The sequence below is a fragment of the Meles meles genome, chromosome 15, assembly GCF_922984935.1.
Source record: "Meles meles chromosome 15, mMelMel3.1 paternal haplotype, whole genome shotgun sequence".
NCBI lineage: Eukaryota > Metazoa > Chordata > Mammalia > Carnivora > Mustelidae > Meles > Meles meles.
In genome coordinates this window covers 44,713,847-44,735,821 of record NC_060080.1, presented here as the reverse complement: position 1 = coordinate 44,735,821, position 21,975 = coordinate 44,713,847, and the positions used below count along the sequence as shown (strand labels likewise).

Below are 21,975 nucleotides of genomic sequence, written 5' to 3'. Positions count from 1 at the left end.
ACCTTTAATGGTACTCATCAATGCTGTTTCAAAATTGGGCTACCAGCCAGCAAATGGGCTTTTTTCCAAATACATTTGTCCAAACACATTTGGCACATTTTACCTAGAAGAGTCTCTGTGGGAGGAATGGGAGAGGAGGTTGCTGATAACATCAGCCTCCTTTGTGAGGCATTAAAATAATCAAGTGACCCTTGAAAATTAAAATTGACCAGATATTGACTCTACCCACAGGTAGAACAAGCCTTGACCAGGCCCTGCCTGTTCTTGGCCACCTGAGGCCTGGGACGGAAGGGGTCACAGCAGTGCTGGTGGGATCCAAGCAGAAGGGAATTCTGACTGCAATAATTTAGAAGGAATTTCTGGGGGATGCTTATCCTGTTTGGAGATTTTGTCTAGGTGCAGTCTTTGCTTTTCTGTAAGAAACAGACAATGGAGTCCTACTGAGGCTTCTGTTTGAAGCTTGTCTGAGAGCAGCAGAGTCAAATCTTTAGGTCTGATGGATAATGGAAAACCCAACTTTGAAACCATGGAGAGCAAGAGAAGGCAGATGGGAAAAATGAGTGAACACGTGTTCAGTGTCTATAATTTACCTGACTCTTCTGTTTGCTTTAATTCTTAACCAAAATTCCATAAGATAGGTTTTAGTATTCCAGGGCTTCCTTTGAGTAAACTAAGTCACCGAGGGGGTAGGTAATTGGGCAGAGATGGTGTGAAAATCCAGATAATCCTCTTTTTCAGAATCTATGTGGGTCTCAGTGAGTCAAGATAGCAGGAAATTTCTTATGGCACATCTAGCTTTCCTTGTTAGTCGTTCTCTTCTCCCCACCTCTGGTATCCTCGTTCCACTTTCTCATTCCTTTCAGTAACCTTTCTCGTTTTTCGTTTTTGAAGTGCGATGTTTCAGTGACTTTTCAAAGCAGCTATTCATTTAAATATACCCATATGTGGAAGCTAGCTGATAAAGAATTCAATATGTTGCCATTTGAGATTAGCTTTGACAATGGCTGAGTCCTAACCATGTAAAAGATAATCTGAAAAGTGTATCTCTTGTGCAATGTTGGGGGTTTGGATGGTGTGGAATAAACGGGTGGCCACCTCTTGTATCTAGTCAGTCTCTGCCAGACAGGTAGGGGCTCTCCCTCACCAACCTCAGGTCTCACAGCAATCCTCTTAGCCCCTGGAAATTTGCTTCTGTCACCCCTTTTGCCTGCAAATGAGTAGAAAATATGCCTGGACTCCCTTTTTCAAAGAGGAATCATTTCAGAATTCAGAAACTTCCCAACTTCTCCTTTTTTTGAAGTATATGTACAAAAATTTCTGAAGGTAGGGAAAAGCAGGATGATGAGGTCTTATCTCAGACTGTTTCCATTTGCAAAGCTTTTTCTTAATTTTCTTCCCCCAGCCCTGCCTCTTCACCACCTTTCTCCCTGCGTTTCCTTTGTGCATCTCATTATTACCAGCAACAAGGAAAGGCTTTGGCTTCTGCTGATAACACTGTGCAGTCCAACCCCAGTGGTACAAGTGCCACGGCAGGCCATGACAGGAAAATGAACAGGTGCTGTCAGGGAGCCAGACTTGGCAGAGCCTGCTGAAGCATGTCTTTGGAGTTGACAATTGGAGGTGGCAGGTACCTTTCCACAGCCGGGCTTGACAAATAATGACACAGCCCGCTCTGTCCTGCTGGTAGGCTATGGATGCGACCCAATTGTTGGGGAAACTACTTCTCCTTTCCTCTCCGAGCTGAAGCCAAAACATTTGCATCAGTAAATTGCAAGTTTGGCCCAGGAGATCTTTTGGAATGGCATTAATGACATTTTATGTATCAGTTTCTTCTAAGGGGAATATCTGTCCTGGCAGAAAACTGTATTTAAAAAAAAGGCAAAGATCTTTGTTTTTTAAAAGCCTCACAGTTTTGTTTTGTTCATGCTACCTGAAACTGTGTCCTTGAGTGCTTAATTTGTCCGTGTGAAATGCAACAAGTTGGAGGAGTAATGATGCTAGCTATTAACATTACAGGAGCAAAACCAATTTTCAGATGTGGCCTGGGCTCGTAAAAAAGTGAAATGGCTGTGTTAGGACACTTAAGTTTTTCCCACTGGGTAAAAACTACAGTTTTTAATAGTGTTTTAAAATGAGTGTCTTGGCTTTAACCATGTGACAGTTTAATTCTTGGGTTTGGCTCACATAATAGCAGGCATCTAAGATCTGAAGAACAGATAAACAGAATCCTGTAATGTCCAAGCATTTTGTTGTGTTTGCCTGTTGTTTTTCTTTTGGTTCCAGGTCTTGAGTTTGTGAGAGTTTTTAAAAGGAAACAGTGAACTTTGGTTTTGGATTTAGAATCTATACCTTTGTGGTTTATAATAAATGCTTTGGTCATCAGTGATTTTTTTTTTTTAATAACAAAATTACATCTTTTCTGAAATAGTAAGGTTGAAAAAATTCAAGCAAGCTTATTACAAAAAATAATGCAGTAAAGTGTTTTATGATATATTTAAAAACCATGCTTCCTATCCAGGTGTGATATCCAAAGAACTTAAGGGGTTTTTCCCAGCCATGGAGCCCTCTCTCCTTATGCTTTTTACTATTTTTCTACTGTATTCTTTTCTAGTTGGGACAGTATTCCTGTTTTTATGTCTTGAGTTTTTTTCTCTTGAAAATCCCTTAGGATAAAAATACATAGTGGTCTCCTTTCAATAGATGTTTATTTAGTGCTTTTTCTTTGTTTACCTGCTGTGTATAAGGCACTGTCAGGAATGAAAATATGAATGAAGGGCCGAGTCTGCCTTCAAATAATTCACGGTATCTCTTGATCCTAGACTGGTGGACTTCCAGACTTGTGGGTCCCAGACTCTGAGGGTGGAGAGAGGAGAGGAGGGGAGAAGTTATTGCAAGGGGTTTGGAACTCTATGTATACACTATGTAGGATCTTTTGATCAATTAACATGTCTGTATGAACAGGTCCTGTTCTTTCTCAAATACATTGTTCATATTGAGCTTAATAAAATGCAAATCTATTTTGCAACATTCCAAATCCTAGCTTTTACATATACACCATCCGCCAATATAACTACTATGATGAGGGAATGGTGATTCATTTTTCCATAAAAGGGGTACCCCAAAATGGAAATGCTGGGAAATGCTGAGTAAGCTATCTTAGCATTTAAAAAAAAATTGATTAAGAAAAACTAGTCAATAAATTGTAAAATTTATACTTCAGTCACATAGCGTGATTAACTAAAACTAACCATTGTACAAATTAGTTGATTTGGATAATTAAAAACAGTGCTTTTGAGATCCTGGATTTCCAGCTTCTGCTAGCCTCTTTCAAATATGTATCCTTTAATCTATTAAAGCACATTTTTTTTCTGGTGTCCTAATTAAATTAGTTGCACATTTCTAGTTTGGGAAATAGGTTTTAAAGAAAAAATTTTTTCATTTTAAGATATTAGGTTATGAGTGGACTTCTTAGAATTAAAAAAAATTTTTTTTTAATCAACTCCAGGGAGATTATTAGGATCTAATATAATTAAGACATTCCATCTCTGTTCTGCTTTCAGAATAGAGGTGGAATCTAAAATTCAATCTATAAACGATGCACGAAAAAGCAGTAGTGTTGCTGTTCTGTTGTTTTAGAGAAAGCAAAAATAGCAGATGGATACATGTTCTTGACATGCAGTCCCTCCGAGTTGCTCGCTTTGGGGCAAGGGCACATTTGAATCCTCTGAAGAGATCCAGCAGGGCCATACGCCAGGCCTTTCAAAATCAGACTTTTGTATTTGAAACCCTATATCAGGTTTGAGTAAACCTTCTTCTACTCAGGTGTCCTTTTAAGTGAGTTTGTATGACACAAACTGGGATCTCAGAAAGAGGTGGTTTTCAGAATTCCTTAACCAAACTGAAAGCATCTTAAAGTCTGTATTTCTACAATTGTTTCTTTTTTACTCAAGAAAATGTTAGCATTCAAGAAGTACTACTTTTTGTGAGTTTTTAAAAATCTGAGTATTAAAATTTTCCATTTTCTCTATTTTATTTTCTGTTTGAAATTAAAGAACTGGAAAAGGTAGAAATCAGAAATTCATAGTGGCTTGAATGAGGAAATCCTATTGTATGAGTTCAAAACAGAGGTTACATTACAAAAAGTAAGTTAGACTTTGGGTTTTTGCCTAGGGTCCTTGAAAGAACAGATATTCTTTCTGAGGGACTGACTTAATGAAAGGAGAGATCCATGGTGCAGACTGGTGTTGGCTGAGTACTTCCCCTCTTTCCCTATTTAGAAATTTTTTAAATTCAGAGCCAGCCTGAGAAAATTCTTGAGATAATAATTTCTTTAAATCCTTTATTAACTATTTATTGAATTTTTTTAAAGTTACCAGATTACTTAAGATTATTTCTCATTTATTCTCTTTATTTATAGTGTGTGTGTGTGTGTGTGTGTGTGTGTGTGTGTATTTTTGGCTTAAGTTCTTTTCTTTCCACAGAGCACTAAACTTTTTCAACATTTCCTTAGAATTCTGTTTCTAAAGAATGTTCAAGGGGCATAATTATAGATCTCACTTTGGGCATTAAAAATACAAAATTGCATACGTGCAAAACCACGAGGGACCAAATTGCACGTTTTCTCTATGCTACTGGAAAGTGAAACTTGCCACCTTGCCTGTCTGGATTCTACTTTGGGCAATGAGGGAGAGTGATCACTGACCTTGACTCTAATCTGAGGGAGACAGCCACAGACTGGATTATATTTTAACTGTGGAGAATACTCTCATCCTCTTCATCTGGTCAGTTTTCCTGTTGCATATACCTTGTGCATGACATGACATTAAAATACTGATTAGGTGGTATTGGTCATTTCAGAGTTTCCCTTAAATGTCTTCTTAATAAAAACATGATAAAAAAAAGCATGCACCCAGAGCTTGATTCTGGTCATGTTTGGAAATGTTTCTGCCTGATCAGGTTGGCTTCGTGTTCACTGCCACAACCACTTTTTTTCCTTTTTTCTTTTTGTAAGATTTATTTATTTGAGAGCGAGAGAAAGAGTGAGAATAGGAGTATGAGTGAGAGCAGGGGTGAGGGTGGTGGGGGAGGGGCAGAGGGAAAGGAACTAGCAGACTTCCTGCTGAGTATGAAGCCTTCCCCAGGGCTGGATCCCAGGACCCCAAGATCATTACCTGAGCTGAAACCAAGAGTCAGTGCTCACCTGAGTAAGCCACCCAGGCGCTCCTGCCACAACCACTGTTAAAATGCGATAAATCTCAGATATTGAAAGGACTGCTCAAAGTATGATATTGGAAGTATGGTCCCCAAGCCCACAGCATTAGAATCACCTGGACACTAGGTAGAAAAGCAATTTCTTGGGCCCACCCCAGGTCTACTGAGTCAGAAACTCTAGTAGGAGTGACACCTTGGCCTTCTGTATGATGTTGGGAGCCTCGGGCTTATGCTCAAGTTTGAGAACTGCTACTGTAATAATAAACTATATTCTTAAAATGTCATTGCAGTGTTATAAGGCATGTATTGAGATGTGCAAGGTGATGGGTCAGGAAGTTGATGACTCTCAGGTGGCTTACTAAGTGTGTGAATGGCATAAAATCATGTAAATATATTTGTATTTCCTCTGCAGAGAATCACATTTTGGAGGATGTGAACAAGTGTGTGATAGCCCTCCAGGAAGGGGATGTGGACACCCTGGACCGGACTGCGGGGGCCATCAGAGGCCGGGCAGCTCGAGTGATACACATCATCAATGCAGAGATGGAGAACTATGAAGCTGGTGTATATACTGAGAAGGTTCTGGAAGCTACAAAATTGCTCTCTGAGACAGGTAAACAGGGATATTAGATACAACCAAAATGTCAATGCCATGATTAATTTCCATATTTGAATTAATCTTTTTTATTGTCTTTTATAAGCCTCTGTCTTCTGAACTACATCTGATCGTAACAGGGGAACTCTCAGTTTTTTTAGTTTGAATTTGAATAACTTTAACAGAATAACAACTTTATTGCTTTGCATGTATATACTACTTTATAGTTTTCACCTGTGATCTCCCTTGATTCTCACAAGGGTCTTATGAAATAGGCAGATTTTTATTATCTCCGACTATGGATATGAAAGTGGAGGTTTAAATGACTTAAGGGACTGGAAAAAGGTCGCCAGTCTAGAGGACAGTGGAGATGTGGTGGAGACTGGGAATCTTGAATTTGAAACCAATTCTCCATCTGTTTCTTGAGAAGAGAGGACCTTGAGGAAGGAGAAAGCATAAAGGGTCTTGATAGTATCTGGATATGAAAAGCTCAAAGGGGGTGGTAGCTGCCACGGGTCAGAGTTTGAGTATGTGTCTTGCTCCTCTAAGAAAGCCTTCTATGTTCTGTTCTAGAGTGCATGCTGTCTACTAGGGGATCCCTGCTATGGTAGTCTTGGGTACTCGTGGGAGCCGGTCATAGCTCTCTGGTGTGTTGGGATGGAGAAAAAAAGGCTTATTTTCACTGAGTTAGCAGAACAACTCATCCCTTTGAATAGGTGTGTCAAAGACTGCCCGATTTTTAGTAGTTTTTGCTCTAGATAAGAGTCACTGGGCTTCAGACCCTTTCTCAAGTCCCTAATACTGTGTGTGTGTGTGCGTGTGTGTGTGTGTGTGTGTGTGTGTGTGTGTGTGTTTGTGTGTGTTGTGAGGGGGAGCAGTGGTTAGAAAGTTCAGGGAAGGAGAGAACACAAAGGGATAGAAAAAAGAGAATTTAAGCTTGTTTTGGATGGGGATGGGAAAAGGTAATGAACGGAGTCCTATGTACGCACACAAGGACCTCTCCTCAAATGTCAATGGTGTCCTTTCCTGGTCTGTAGATTGACTGTGGAAACTATTAGGATTTAAAAAAAAAAAACAGACGTGTTTCTAAAAGGTCAGATAAAGCAGTCTTCCAAGTTCTACATGATACAACATGTTAGTTGAAATAGGTTTCCTTCTACAGGGAAAAAGGTTATTTATAAAGACATCTGTAGATGTTTGTTAGTCTGAAATAGCAAAGAAAAAACCAGCAATAAACGTGGACCTCGGATGCTCTCTTTGAAATATAAACAGAAAGGGAATTGAATAACATCACAACAGAAAGAGCACATTCAAGGATTGTTGCTCTTGAGAATCATCACAGATTTAGGATTAGAAATAATAATAATGATAATAAGATATATGTGCATTTTAATTAGTTGAAATTTAGCACTGTCTTCTTTCAACTTTGCTTGTCCTTAGCATTCAATAAAGCAGCACAAAGTAAGCCCTACAGTTTCTTCCCTCATTTGGAAGAATTAGAAACAGGCATCTTACTCTCCAACATAAAGACTTTTTCTTCACCCCCTTTTTTTTAAGAACATTATGTTTATTTACTTGACAGAGAGAGACAGACAGACAGCTAGAGAGGGAACACAAGCAGGGGGAGTGGGAGAAGCAGGCTTCCCGCCAAGCAGGGAGCCTGATAAGGGGTTCTTCATTGATCGCAGGACACTGGGATCATGACCTGAGCCAAAGGCAGACACTAAATGACTGAGCCACCCAGGCACCCCTTTCTTCACCCTTAAGAAGACCTGCATTTCTGTGGCTCTCAGTTTCTGGCCCCTTAGTATTCTGTTACAAAGTCTCTGCTTATAGGGTGCATTGGCACATGGCAACCCTCCCTTGGGTCTGACCCTGGGGAAGGAGTAGCAGAGAAGGGTGGAAGGCATGGAGGCAGGACTGTCAGTGCATGCCTGCTCATGACTGGGTGGCATACTCTTTGTAACAGATGAAAGGCACAGAGGGTATGGCCAATTTAGGTGTGATTTTGTGCACACCAAGAACTCATGCATTGTTCAAGAGATATTCTGGAGTTGTTTTTGCGTTGTATTTTGAGCTGCTTTAATGAACAGAAGGTACGGTGCCCATTCGGTCAAAATCTGCTTAAAGGCAAGGGCAGCATGTTTAGTTGATTGAGCTATTTTTACATAATTTTCACTCAGACTCTTGGAATGTAAATTTTCTGGGTGCTTTTCCTTTCTTTCTTTCCTTTTTTTTTTTCTTTCTTTTCTTTTAACAACAAAATCAGTGAAATATGAAACAGCAATCCATCCAGGATTGTTGTTGTTAGTCTAGATTTTTCTCTTATTTGTTTACTGTCAGGGCTTTTAAAATTCTCATTTCAACCCTTCCTTTCAGTGACTAAATACTCTGGGGAGTTAACTAAAGATACCTTTGAGATTCTGATGTTCACATACAGTTCTTAATTGAACAGAGAAGTGGTACAAGGCTTTTTATATTTTTCAAGAACTATTGATGGTAACTAGGGCAGTCATCAGGTGGAAGAGATGGAAATAGTTTCTACACAACTGTAATTGAATGTACAGAAATATGTATCAAGGAAAAGTGGATGTTGGTGGGATCAGAACTAGAATATACAATGGATATACATTCTTTGGCTTCTTTACTCAGTTTTCTCTTTCCTAAATAGAAACAATATTGCTTCTTATGAGTAGCTACACAGGTTGTCAAAGAAATGAAAGCAAAAGCTTGAGCTGTTAACTCACCCCTGCTAATGAGAATTGCTGGGACTGTCCTAGACACTTGGGAGTTGGAGGGAGATGGTAGGAAGAGTTCTGCAATTATGGTTGTGAAGTTTTGTTGAATTAGTCTTCTTGTCACTGTCTGGCTGAGCTATGGAGACCTGTGTCCTCAAAATAAAACTGCTATATATATCCTTAATATCCAGATTTCTACCTTTGGGCTAATGCTTTGTTTCTGATTTATTTATTTATTTATTTATTTATTTATTTAATTTAAATGAGAGCCACATTTAATTTTTTTTTAATATTATCTTATCAAACTTTGTCCTGAGAGTACATTTTATTTTGGGGATAGAACACAGGGGTAGTGGGCAAGGAGGGCAAAGGTGCCAAAAGGAAGGGGGAAGAAAAGGAAGAGTCCAGAATATGAAAGACAAAAAATACCGTGTTTTCTTCTGCCTGCCACCATCTCAGTTTTATGTCTGAGTTGTTATATCCCAGACCTTAAAGCAGAAGTTCTCAGTCTCTGTACTACTGTCCTTTTAGTTAAGGTAATTATTTCTGGAGGGTGGGGAGCTGCCTTGTGCCTTGTAGGATACCCAGCACCCCTGGCTTCTACCCACTTGATCCTCGGAGGACCTATTTTCTTCCCCATTCCAAGCTGTGACCATCAAAAGTATCTCTGGACATTGCCAGAGGCCTGAAGGGTGGTCAGAATAACCTCCATTCAGGATAGCTGCTCTGAAGGAGGAAATATCCCTAAATAGGGACAAGTTTAAACAAGGCAAAATGGAGCTTATGTACTGTGACCATAGGATAAAAGAAGTGAAGGGGGTGGGGTATGGGAAGAATTACATATGTATTACAAAGAAGAATCTAAAAAAAGGCTGAACATTCCAAGTCTTGACTAGACCAGACTTTGCTGCTGAAGGGGTTTGCAAACATAGGCCAGCCCCTGTTTAGACATGGAAATGTTGCCAGGGAGGGCCTCTGCAGAAGGACTCCCATTTTACCACCTGGCTGCCTTCTTGGAGTGGCTAGAAATTGAAAGGGATCCAAAGAGTGACATAACAGTCTGTAGCTGATTTTTCCATGAATTACTTGACTTTCTCAGTGAAGATAGTGTTTTGTTGAAGAGTGCTTTTTGTGTTTTTATGAATGCTGAATTAGATTTGAGAAAATAATTTTGTGCATTATTAGTATGCTAAAAATCCTAGGGCAACATTATATAAAAATTTACCCCCCCTTTTTAAAATAAAGCTATTTAGGGTGATAGAAACTCAAACCCGATCCACATTGGACCCATTAAATACTTACATAGCATATTTAATGGGCTCTTCAGTAAAACCTGAATTCTAACAAATTCCCAACAACTTGGTAGTAAACACATGCATGGTTGACCAGATCCATCTTCAGAGATCTCATTTACAAGGTCAGATTGCTGCAGAAGGTTGGGGGGGGTTGGAAGTACATTCAGTCATAGCATATTTAGATATATAAAGAGTAGCTTATCTTCACTGAATGGATTATATTGAAATGTCATTTTTATAAATTGGATATCTGATACAAGTTGTGACAATGTGGATGTGGTTAAGTTGAGAGATCTTTGAATTCTGCCAGCGGTTCCCTTTTCAGAGGGTACAAATAAAGAGGGGTGAAAAAAAGAGGAAACAGGAAAAAAGTATTTTAAATGAGAACTCCATGTTAGTGGGCACTCAGTATGTGGAGATTAAAATTCCAGTACTTTGGAGAACATGTGGTCCAAACAGATGGTATAGTTTTCTTTTTCTTCTTTTCTCTCTTTCTTTTCACTCTTTCTCACTCTTTCTCTTTCTTTCCCCCTTTCTCTACCTTTTTTTAAAATTAAAACTATTTTTTACAGCAGTTTGATGTTCACGGCAAAACTGAGGAGAAAGTACAGAGAATTCCCATGTACCCCTAGACTCCATACATTCATAGACTTTCCTATGATCAGATGCCCTACCAGATTGGTACATTTGTTACAGTTAGAGAAGCTTCACTGACACATCATAATGTCCCAGTGTCCGTAGTTTATCATACTGTTCACTCATGTTATACTTTCTGTGGGTTTAGACTAACATATAATGACCATTACACTGTGTGATAACATAATGATGGATATCTTCATTGCCCTAAAAGTCATCTATACTCCACCTATTTATCCCTCAAACCCCTCCCCCCATCTTTTGCCCCTGGCTCCATTGATCTTTTTACTCTTTCCACAGTATTATCATACAGAATGTCATATAGTATATTGCCTTCTTAGTTTCTTTCCTTCACTAAATGGAGATGGTATAATTTTTACTTCTGTGCTTTTGTAAAGTTTTCATAAGAACAGAGAGGAACTTTTTTTTTTAAATTTTTTATTTATTTCTTATTTTTTAATAAACATATAATGTATTTTTATCCCCAGGGGTACAGGTCTGTGAATCGCCAGGTTTACACACTTCACAACACTCACCATAGCACATACCCTCCCCAATGTCTATAACCCCCTCCCCCTCTCCCAATCCCACCTCCCCCCAGCAACACAGAGAGGAACTTTTTACACCATTTCTATATATTTTGCCTAGAAAATGTAAGAGGATCAGCAAATAGAAAGTACCAAAATTGGAAATAGTAATGGGTGGTAAGCTATGTCAGTACAACGTAGTTGAAAAAATCCAGGTGAAGAATCAGAAGAACTCCATTCTTTGACTCTGGCAACTAACTTTAACTTTAAACCAGTTGATGCCTCAGGGCCACAGCTCCTCCTAAGTGGCCTGATATTTTGTCATCTGAGGATGGTCAGTATCACTGATTTTTTTAATAAATGTGTCACTGTTTCCTGGCTTTCTGGTGACTGCACCGAACAAGGACAGTTGTTGCCCATGAATTCTCTGTTTGAACTCTCTGCTTTATCCAAACAGGCATGGTTATTATTTTCCAGGCAAAACACATCTATGCTGCCTCCACTGTCCTTCCTGTGATGTTCTCCATTTCTTTTTTTAAAAATTAACATCTTGTTTCATTTTTTCCCCTCTTCCCTTATAATCCTCTGCCTTGTTTCTTAAATGTCACGTATCAATGAGATCATATAATTGTCTTTCTCTGTTTGACTTATTTTGCTTAGCATAATACCCTGTAGTTCCATCCACATCACTGCAAATGGCAAGATTTCTTTTTCTGATGGCTGTGTAATATTCCTTTGTATATATACACCACATCTTTACCTATTCATCTGTTGATGGACATCTGGGTACTTTCTATACTTTGGCTATTGTGGACATTGTTGCTATAAACATTGGGGTGCAGGTGCCCCTTCAGATCACTACATTTGTATCTTTGGGGTAAATACCCAGTAGTGCAATTGCTGGATTATAGGGTAGCTCTGTTCCCAACTTTTGAAGAAACCTCCATACTTTTTACAATTGCACTCAAAACAATAAGATACCTAGGAATAAATCTAACCAAAGAGGCAAAGGATCTATACTCAGAAAACTATAGAGTATTCATGAAAGAAATTGAGGCAGACACAAAGAAATGGAAAAATGTTCCATGTCATGGATTGGAAAAACAAATATTGTTAAAATGACTGTGCTATCCTCTGGAACAATCTACACATTCAATGCAATCCCTATCAAAATACCACAAACTTTTTTCACAGAACTGGAACAAATAATCCTAAAATTTGTATAGAACCAGAGAAGACCCTGAATAGCCAAAGGAATGTTGAAAAAGAAAACCAAAGCTGGTGGCATCCCAATTCTGGGCTTAAAAGTCTATTTACAAAGCTGTCATCAAGACTGTATGCTATTGGCACAGAAACAGAAACATAAATCAATGGAACAGAATAGGGAACCCAGAAATGAATCCTCAATTCTATGGTCAACTGTCTTCAACAAAGCAGGAAAGAATAGCTCTTCACCAAATGGTGTTGGGATAATTGGATAACCACATGCAGAAGAACGAAACTGGACATTTCCTTATACACAAAAATGAGCTCAAAATGGATGAAAGACCTAAATGTGAGACAAGAATCCATCAAAATTTTAGAGGAAAACACAGGCAGCAACCTCTGTAACCTCAGCTGAAGCAGCTTCTTCAGTGAAGACACGTCTCCAAAGGCAAAGGAAACAAAGGCAAAAATGAACCATTGGGACTTCATCAAGATTAAAAGATTTTGCACAGCAAAGGAAACTGTCAACAACACCAAAAGGCACCGACAGAATGGGAGAAGATATTTGCAAATGACATATTGGAGAAAGGGCTGGTATCCAAAATATATAAAGAACGTACCAAACTCAACACCCAAAGAACAAATACTCCAATCAAGAAATGGGCAGAAGACATGAACAGACATTTCTGCAAAGAAGACATCCAAATGGCCAACAGTGAAAAAGTGCTCAACATCACTTGGCACTAGGGAAATATAAATCAAAACCATGATGTTCTCCATTTTGTCCTCCTCCTCTGTGTATTGATTTTGTACTTTAAGACATGGGTCATTCTCAGTCAAAGACAACAAGGAATTGTGTCAGTCTTTTGATGTTTAGTGTGTCATCTTCAGTGTCTGCCTCAGTGGTCCACAACTAGGTTGTGTTTTCCTAGAGGCAGGTGTTTCTGTAACTACCTAGAATCTAGAGCACTGTTACCACATAATTAGCATTTAATATACATAAACAGAATGAATATATAAATGAACATAAAATGAATATAAAAAGCTAGGACATTATGTTTCATTATCTTTCAGTAGAGCATAAGTCCACTAGCAGCCTCTGGCTTTCAGCTCAAGATTCTATGACAAAAAGAGATTTCCTTTACTCCCAGTTTGTATATAGCAAAAGAGAGCAATCTGCTTGGCTGTTTGGGGTATGCTTACTCTACTTGGACTGATCTCTGTTGCTAGTGGGATTAGGTTTCCTGACTGAACAGATCTGGAGGACATGTGTATCCCAGTGGCTGGGTTGTGGAGGGTGTAGACAGAGGTAAGAGCAACATCAGAAGGAGGTGGTAGCGACAGCTTCTTGGGAAGACAAAATATTAGATATTGTGGATAGAAAAGGCTATTACAGTCTGAGTCACTTCTCCATGACTGACTTTGAAATTAGATTATGAAAATAATGAATTTCAGCAGAAGCTCTAATGACCAAGATTGTTCACCCTAGACATCATAATATCTTTTAAATGCATTTTAATATAGCCCTGACTATTGGTATAAAGTATCTTATTTCTCTCTGAAAGGTCAAAGTGATTAGGATGTGCAGGAAATATTTTTTTTTTTTTTTTGGTGGTTGTGGTATTCATGGAGGTGGGCAGTCAGAAGTAGAGGAGGAATGTGAAGGAAATCTCATCTGTTTAGGAGTCCTTCAATAGGCGATGTGTAGTTTGTCTCAATGCCTTTTCTGTATGACTAAAACCTACATATGCTAGATATTTTAGGGATCTGGCTGATGTGTTTTAATATCTATGTTTACTTTATCCTGAAAGCAAATGCTAAGTTTCTGGCTGAGAGAACAAACATACTACTTACAATGCCAGTTTCCCATGCCTCATTGTTCCTTTTAAGGCAACGTGGTGAGGGCAGGTGAATTCCATGCCCTCAAAAGAGGCCCTTTGCTAATTTTAGCCATTCTGACTGGTGTGAGGTGATATCTCATTGTGGTTTTGATTTGTATTTCCCTGATGCCGAGTGACGTGGAGCACTTTTTCATGTGTCTGTTGGCCATCTGGATGTCTTCTTTGCAGAAATGTCTGTTCATGTCCTCTGCCCATTTCTTGATTGGATTGTTTGTTCTTTGGGTGTTGAGTTTGCTAAGTTCCTTATAGATTTTGGATACTAGCCCTTTATCTGATATGTCGTTTGCAAATATCTTCTCCCATTCTGTCAGCTGTCTTTTGGTTTTGTTAACTGTTTCCTTTGCTGTGCAAAAGCTTTTGATCTTGATGAAATCCCAATAGTTCATTTTCGCCCTTGCTTCCCTTGCCTTTGCCGTTGTTCCTAGGAAGATGTTGCTGCGGCTGAGGTCGAAGAGGTTGCTGCCTGCAAGTCAGGAAATGACAGATGCTGGAGAGGATGTGGAGAAAGGGGAACCCTCCTCCACTGTTGGTGGGAATGCAAGCTGGTGCAACCACTCTGGAAAACAGCATGGAGGTTCCTCAAAATGTTGAAAATAGAACTACCCTATGACCCAGCAATTGCACTACTGGGTATTTACCCTAAAGATACAAACATAGTGATCCGAAGGGGCACGTGTACCCGAATGTTTATAGCAGCAATGTCTACAATAGCCAGACTATGGAAAGAACCTAGATGTCCATCAACAGATGAATGGATCAAGAAGATGTGGTATATATACACAATGGAATACTATGCAGCCATCAAAAGAAATGAAATCTTGCCATTTGCGACGACGTGGATGGAACTAGAGCGTATCATGCTTAGTGAAATAAGTCAATCGGAGAAAGACAACTATCATATGATCTCCCTGATATGAGGACATGGAGAAGCAACATGGGGGGGTAGGGGGATAGGAGAAGAATAAATGAAACAAGATGGGATTGGGAGGGAGACAAACCATAAATGACTCTTAATCTCACAAAACAAACTGGGGGTTGCTGGGGGGAGGTGGGATTGGGAGAGGGGGAGGGGGCTATGGACATTGGGGAGGGGAGGCGAACCATAAGAGACTATGGACTCTGAAAAACAACCTGAGGGTTTTGAAGGGTCAGGGGTGGGAGGTTGGGGGAACAGGTGGTGGGTGATGGGGAGGGCACGTTTTGCATGGAGCACTGGGTGTTGTGCAAAAAGAATGAATACTGTTACGCTGAAAAAAAAATAAATAAATAGAAAACATAAACTAAAAAAAAAAAAGAGGCCCTTTGCTATAAGGAGAAGAACCACAAAATTATGTATCTGGGAGCTCATCTAAGAACTGTGTTCAGCAGCCCCCTTCCCTCCTGAGAGGCGGAGAGAAACCTTTGTTCTTTAATGTTAATGAACTCCCTCCAAGAAAGGCCCCCTACTTGTTCTAACCCTTTGGGTTGTAAGTGAATGTTGCCTGCTTTTGTTCCCCTTTGAAATGGGAACACACTTTTCTGGTGAGATAAACATGTAAATCTCTCTCCTGGTCCTTTCACTATTTTAGGACTGCTACTGAGTCATGTTTTAAACCAGTTTACTAGTCATTTTAGCTCAGAAAACTCTGGCTAAGCAGAAATGTGAAAATATCTACCCCACATTGGCATGTTCATAAGTAATGTTCTGCTAGAATTCAGACATGTCCAGCTCTCTTAGCATGAAGGGCTGAAGAGCCGTAGGAGAGGATGCAACTTCAGAGATTAAGAGATACCACTGTAGGCTGATAATAAACCTCTAGTGTGGAAGTGGAAATGGGATAGGGTGGCCATAGAAGGGCCAATGATTACATATTCATGTGCCAGGAGTTAGGAGCAACATACTGCAACAAATAGTACTTTGCTAGGGTTTGTTTGTCAAAGTAAAACCAAAAGGAAGGATATTTTAATTCTGTATGATTCACATTATGGTTGTAGAATCCTAGAGGCTGCAAACAGCGTGGTACTTCTTTGTCACTTGAAGGGCATTGGGGGCCTCCATGGTGGGAGCAGTGGGGTGGCAGCGGGGGCTGCATATTTAATCTAGTGGTGCTAGTGTTGGTGTCCATAAGAATTGGTGGCCAGGATATACTTACTGTGCACAACTGAGGCAGTAAGTTCCCTTCACCCAGATTCTCTGTCCCATCAAGTAATAGTTGTCTGAATCCTACAGAAGAGGAATATGCTGACAGTCACTTGTTTGGGAGTCCATGTGATACAGCTTTGGAATAGCCCAGAAATAGTTTGGTTTGGAAAAATAGGAAGCTTTGCTTGTGGACCCCTGAAATAACAGATGACCTGAAATAACAGAAGGACATAAGAACTGAAATTCTGTTTATTCTTGTCAAAGTGACTCTGAAGTAATCTCCCCACCTGGTTTGCCTTTCTATATTTTACCTGTTCTTTCACACTAGCTGGATTCTTCTTTGCCAGTGACTTCCTCTCTCTAACCACACCAGCCAGTCCCACGTCTGTGTTCTCATTACTCATATTACCTGTGTCACTTATTAGTACTACCACTCCCCGCCCTGTGTCAAAAACTATCCATTTTTCTCTTAATGTAACTATCTGCACTCTGTCAGTATTTCTATCTAGATAAATGTATTTGTGTATTGTTTCTGAATTAAATTTTAACCCCTTGAGAACTGAGACTATCTCTTCATTTCCTCCAGGCTGATTAGAGTTCAAGGTCCAAAATGTTTTTAACATAAAGGAAAAATATAATTAACACTGTATGTTATCTTATTTGGAGGTTGTACCCTTTTTAAAAATTACATGCTTAATGATCAAGGTCAGAATCTCAGCAATTATTTTGTAACATCTTAATCCTTTAAGTCTCACTGATGCCAAATTTAACTGTAGTTACCAGGTTTGGTTTCCACAAACACTGTAAGCTCAGTTAAACATCCTCGTGTTCAACTCTTTATTCATTTCTTAAGTTTCAGAATTAAATGTGCCATCCTTCCCTTTTAACTTATAAATGATTTGTGATTATTTTTGAAATGCTTATTTTAAAATATAAGAACTTTCCAAGCAAGCATTTTCTTTCCCTAGGGAAAGGAACTTGTGTCTAGACAAGAGCAGATGGATGCTCCCTGGTTCTCTTAGGGTAGTTATCATGAATGAAATGTAGAGGTTCCCCCCCCCCCACCTCCTTCTCCTCGGCATTCCTTTTTCATCTTTCATCAAACAATTCAGCTCATGGGTTATGTATGGCCTTCTGGAACTTGAATTTGATTTTGATGTTTGAAATGTACATTATAATTTTCCAAACATGAATTTATGAAAATGGCAGCCTGTAGGAACTCCCACAGAGGAAACAGATGAGAGTCTGACGAAAGAAAGTCCAGGAATACACACGGGAATGGGGGGGGAGGGGGGAAGAATACACATAGATTGGAAGAATTAGGACTGGCCAGGATGATGCTGATGGCTGTCTGGAGAGTAGAAACAGCTGACAAATAGTCACCAAGGAATAAGGAGCAGATTAAACTGGTCCTCTTTTGTCTTTGCTCCTAGTTTCCAATGCTCAACATCTTCTAACTTAATGAGTTATCAAGATAAAGCATGGTAAAAGCTAGTATCACTGGTCTGGAGAAGGTAAGATTTAAATTTAGAGAGTATTTAAATATTTTTGCTACTACTCCCTCTACCGCATTTCAAAAGGGATCGAAGAAGACTTCACTCAAAATTCATATTCAATTAATCAATTAAATAAAAGAGTGGCATAAGTTTGAGATAGAAGGCAAATACTTCCACAAGAGTATTAGATTAAGTTGGAGGTTTCTGTGGGAAAAAATGAGGTAGAGAAGCTGGTTTTGATTTTTTTTTTCCAGTTATGAGCTTTTTTATTAAGTCTCCTAACTTTTTTAAAGGTTCCCTTTCCTCATAGATCTGATGAGGTCATAATGGATACAATGTTTTTTTTTTTTTGTTTTTGTTTTTTTTTCCATTTTATTTATTTTTTCAGTGTAACAGTATTCATTCTTTTTGCACAACACCCAGTGCTCCATGCAAAACGTGCCCTCCCCATTACCCACCACCTGTTCCCCCAACCTCCCACCCCTGACCCTTCAAAACCCTCAGGTTGCCCCAACCTCCCACCCCTGACCCTTCAAAACCCTCAGGTTGTTTTTCAGAGTACATAGTCTCTTATGGTTCGCCTCCCCTCCCCAATGTCCATAGCCCGCTCCCCCTCTCCCAATCCCACCTCCCCCCAGCAACCCCCAGTTTGTTTTGTGAGATTAAGAGTCATTTATGGTTTGTCTCCCTCCCAATCCCATCTTGTTTCATTTACTCTTCTCCTATCCCCCTACCCCCCCATGTTGCTTCTCCATGTCCTCATATCAGGGAGATCATATGATAGTTGTCTTTCTCCGATTGACTTATTTCACTAAGCATGATACGCTCTAGTTCCATCCACGTCGTTGCAAATGGCATGATTTCATTTCTTTTGATGGCTGCATAGTATTCCATTGTGTATATATACCACATCTTCTTTATCCACATAATGGATACAATGTTTAATTGGTCTTCTTGGCAATCAAGATAAAGTGGAAAATTCTAGGCTTGGGTATATAAAATCTTGTCCTGAGGACAGATTTCATAGGAGATTCACTATTAAAAATGTAAAACCATCAGAAAGATGATGTGGTCCTGGCAAGGAGAGAGAAGGCATAGAAACAGGGAAACTAAGTTTTCAAGATAAGTTGTACAAACTTCCCAGTTAGAGATTTTAGCACTACTTGAGTATTATTTTCGGTTTATTTTGTTCTCACAAAGCCCACTTTTTGGTGACGAATCATGTAATTCTACCTCTGTCCAGAGGAGACCAGATGATTTTGCCTGCTTAAAAATAAAGAAAAAGGTATGTGGATTAGTAGATACAGAGGTTCATAGTGTGAGGGTGATAACTATAAGAGCTTGGTTTACTATGAATTTTACATACCAAGTATAATGGTATCTTGCATATATTCCACTTTTTTGTGTCTCGTAAGCAAGATCATATTTGTTTTATTTGTCACTTTATTCCCAATAGCTAAATACTGCCAATGTTTATATATAAAATTGTATACAAAATTTTTTGAGTGTATTATTTTTAAACCTTATATAAAACCTAAGGAACAGCTATCATCCCTGTTTAAATGTGAGTAAACTGAGGTTCAAATTGGTTAACTTGTGAAAAATCAAGTATCAAGATTCATTTATGCATCTTCTTGGATCCAATAAATATCTGGAAACCTAGACCAAGCATAGTTGTTACAATTGAACAGAGATTTTAATATGTCCTGCTCTGTTTACTGATATTTCTACTTCTGCCATAGCACACTTTATAGTTACCTATTACTATGTAAGAGATCACCCCAAAGCTTAATGGATTAAAATTACAATCATTTATTGTCTCATAGTTTCCATGGGCCAGGAGGCTGGGTACAGTTTAGCTGTGCACCATTGTGTCCAGATCTCTCACAAAGATTTGGTCGTCCTAAGGATCAGTCATTGAAAGAGCCATCTCTAAACTCACTCATGTGGTTGTTGGAAAGCCTCAGTTCCTCATCTGTTGTGGACTTAGGGCCTCAGTTCCTTATTGACTGTTGACCAGAGGCCTCTCTCTGTTATTTTCCATAGAGATTTTTTCCATAGCTCAGCTGTCTATCATCAGAGTGAGCAAGTGAGAGAAAAAGAAAAGGCAAACAAAAAGAGAAACCAACATCTTCTTGTAATCCAATCTCAGAAATGACATCCCATACTCCTTACCATATTTTATTGGTTAGGAGTGAGTTGCTAGTCTCAGCTCATGTTCAAATACCAGGAGAAGAGGGATCATTGGGGCCCATCTCTGACTATCACACATACAAATTTGCAAATACATCAAGATGGGATGGACAATATGGGTGAAGACCAGCATAATTAGGATAGAGCATGAGGACATATGAACAGATCCCACAACATGGACTTAATAGGGACTTATTTAACTTCTAGCACAGAGTACCTGTTTGCTTATACAGTGGCTTCTAAAACACAAAAGATTCACTGAATCAAGATAGAGCTATGCAGTATATGGTCAGGAGGGCAGGAGAATAGTGGAGCTAAATAGCGGGGAAAGGAAGGCCAAGACTGGATCAAGGTGATTGGAGAAGGGATTTGGAGCAGAGGACAGATCTGAGGAACTATACAAAGAAACAAGCTGAAGCTAGTATATAATTCAAAGATAACAATGTGCATGTCAAAGAGAAGAGAAAAGTAATTACGTCACTAGGGAAAATTCCATTTGACTTAGGTTCTGATATTCAGACATTAATCTCAGAATCTGAGAGAAGTGATGTTGCCAGTAGTGACTAAAGTCATAGCCAGATTAGTGAGAGGATACAAAATCAGGGTCAGAAGTGAAAGGTCTAGATGATGCAGGAAATCCTAGCCAAGTGCTTCAGTATGATTCTGGGCATTCTTGTATCTTGTAGGAAAACATCTATGTGTAGTGGGAGTATATGCTTCTGTAAATACTTATAGAAATGAAATAGCCATTATTCATGAGGTGGACATACAGATCCATTTGATTAGCAAGCAACTAAAAAAAAAAATCTAAGTTCAAAATTTTGGAAGATCCTGTTTGGATGGGGAGAACCTAGAATGTCCTCTAATAAACTAATTAATGATCATGATATTCTTTTTTTTTAAGATTTTTTTTTGTTTTTTTTCCATTTTATTTATTTTTTCAGCGTAACAGTATTCATTCTTTTTGCACAACACCCAGTGCTCCATGCAAAACGTGCCCTCCCCATTACCCACCACCTGTTCCCCCAACCTCCCACCCCTGACCCTTCAAAACCCTCAGGTTGCCCCAACCTCCCACCCCTGACCCTTCAAAACCCTCAGGTTGTTTTTCAGAGTCCATAGTCTCTTATGGTTCACCTCCCCTCCCCAATGTCCATAGCCCGCTCCCCCTCTCCCAATCCCACCTCCCTCCAGCAACCCCCAGTTTGTTTTGTGAGATAAGATTTTATTTATTTATTTGACAGATAGAGATCACAAGTAGGGAGAGAGGCAGGCAGAGAGAGAGAGAGAGGAGGAAACAGGCTCCCCGCCAAGCAGAGAGCCTGATGCGGGGCTCGATTCCAGGACCCCGGGATCATGACCTGAGCGAAAGGCAGAGGCTTTAACCCACTGAGCCACCCAGGTGCCCCTGATCATGATATTCTTTACTAAAACTACCGAACTGGTATAAAATGATGGCTGTCTTCTTTGGTTCATCCTTTGTTATTTTTGAGTGGTGTCAAAGCTACAAAAGTGTCCACTTCAGACCCTCCTTCTACACAGAGTATGACTTGGAGCTTTGGACTCTGATGATCTTCTCACTAAATGATTGCACTTCACAAATGTGCTGAACTGCCAAGGTATACTTAGAGCCTTTAAAATGCCAGTCAGTCTTTCCTTTGGGCAAATTTGGGCCCCCAGTGGTTTGGATCAACTCTCCTATACACTCTCTTCTCCTCTAACTTAACATCGAGTTGGGGACCATTTGAATAAAATCCCTTAGCAGTGTCTGATAGAAACCATTTTGGGGGAAAGAATGCATTATGAATAGAAAGCACATGAAACTGTACTTTTCTGCTGTGGGGGGAAACTGATATTGCCCCCCAGAGTCTCCCCAAAATAACACCTTCTGACTTCAGTTATTCTGATAATGTAATTCTCTTACCCCTCCACTGGAGTTGGCCACAATTCCACCCCACTTTTGATATTTTATTCTTCCTAGATTTTTTCAGATGTTCTCATTCTTTTTATTTTATATTAACACTTATTAGACTGGTTCTTTCTCTAAACACAGGG

General features: G+C 39.4%; 1 protein-coding gene across 5 annotated transcripts in view; it reads left to right on the top strand.

Annotated features, from left to right (window-relative positions):
• Nucleotides 1-21,975, top strand: part of CTNNA2 (catenin alpha 2) — a 1,143,090-nt gene that overhangs the window by 997,162 nt on the left and 123,953 nt on the right. For all 5 annotated transcript variants that reach the window (XM_045979218.1, XM_045979219.1, XM_045979220.1 and 2 more), the window contains one exon: nt 5,624-5,824. In XM_045979218.1, coding sequence (XP_045835174.1) covers nt 5,624-5,824 — 201 coding nt within the window. The remainder of the gene's footprint in view (nt 1-5,623; nt 5,825-21,975) is intronic.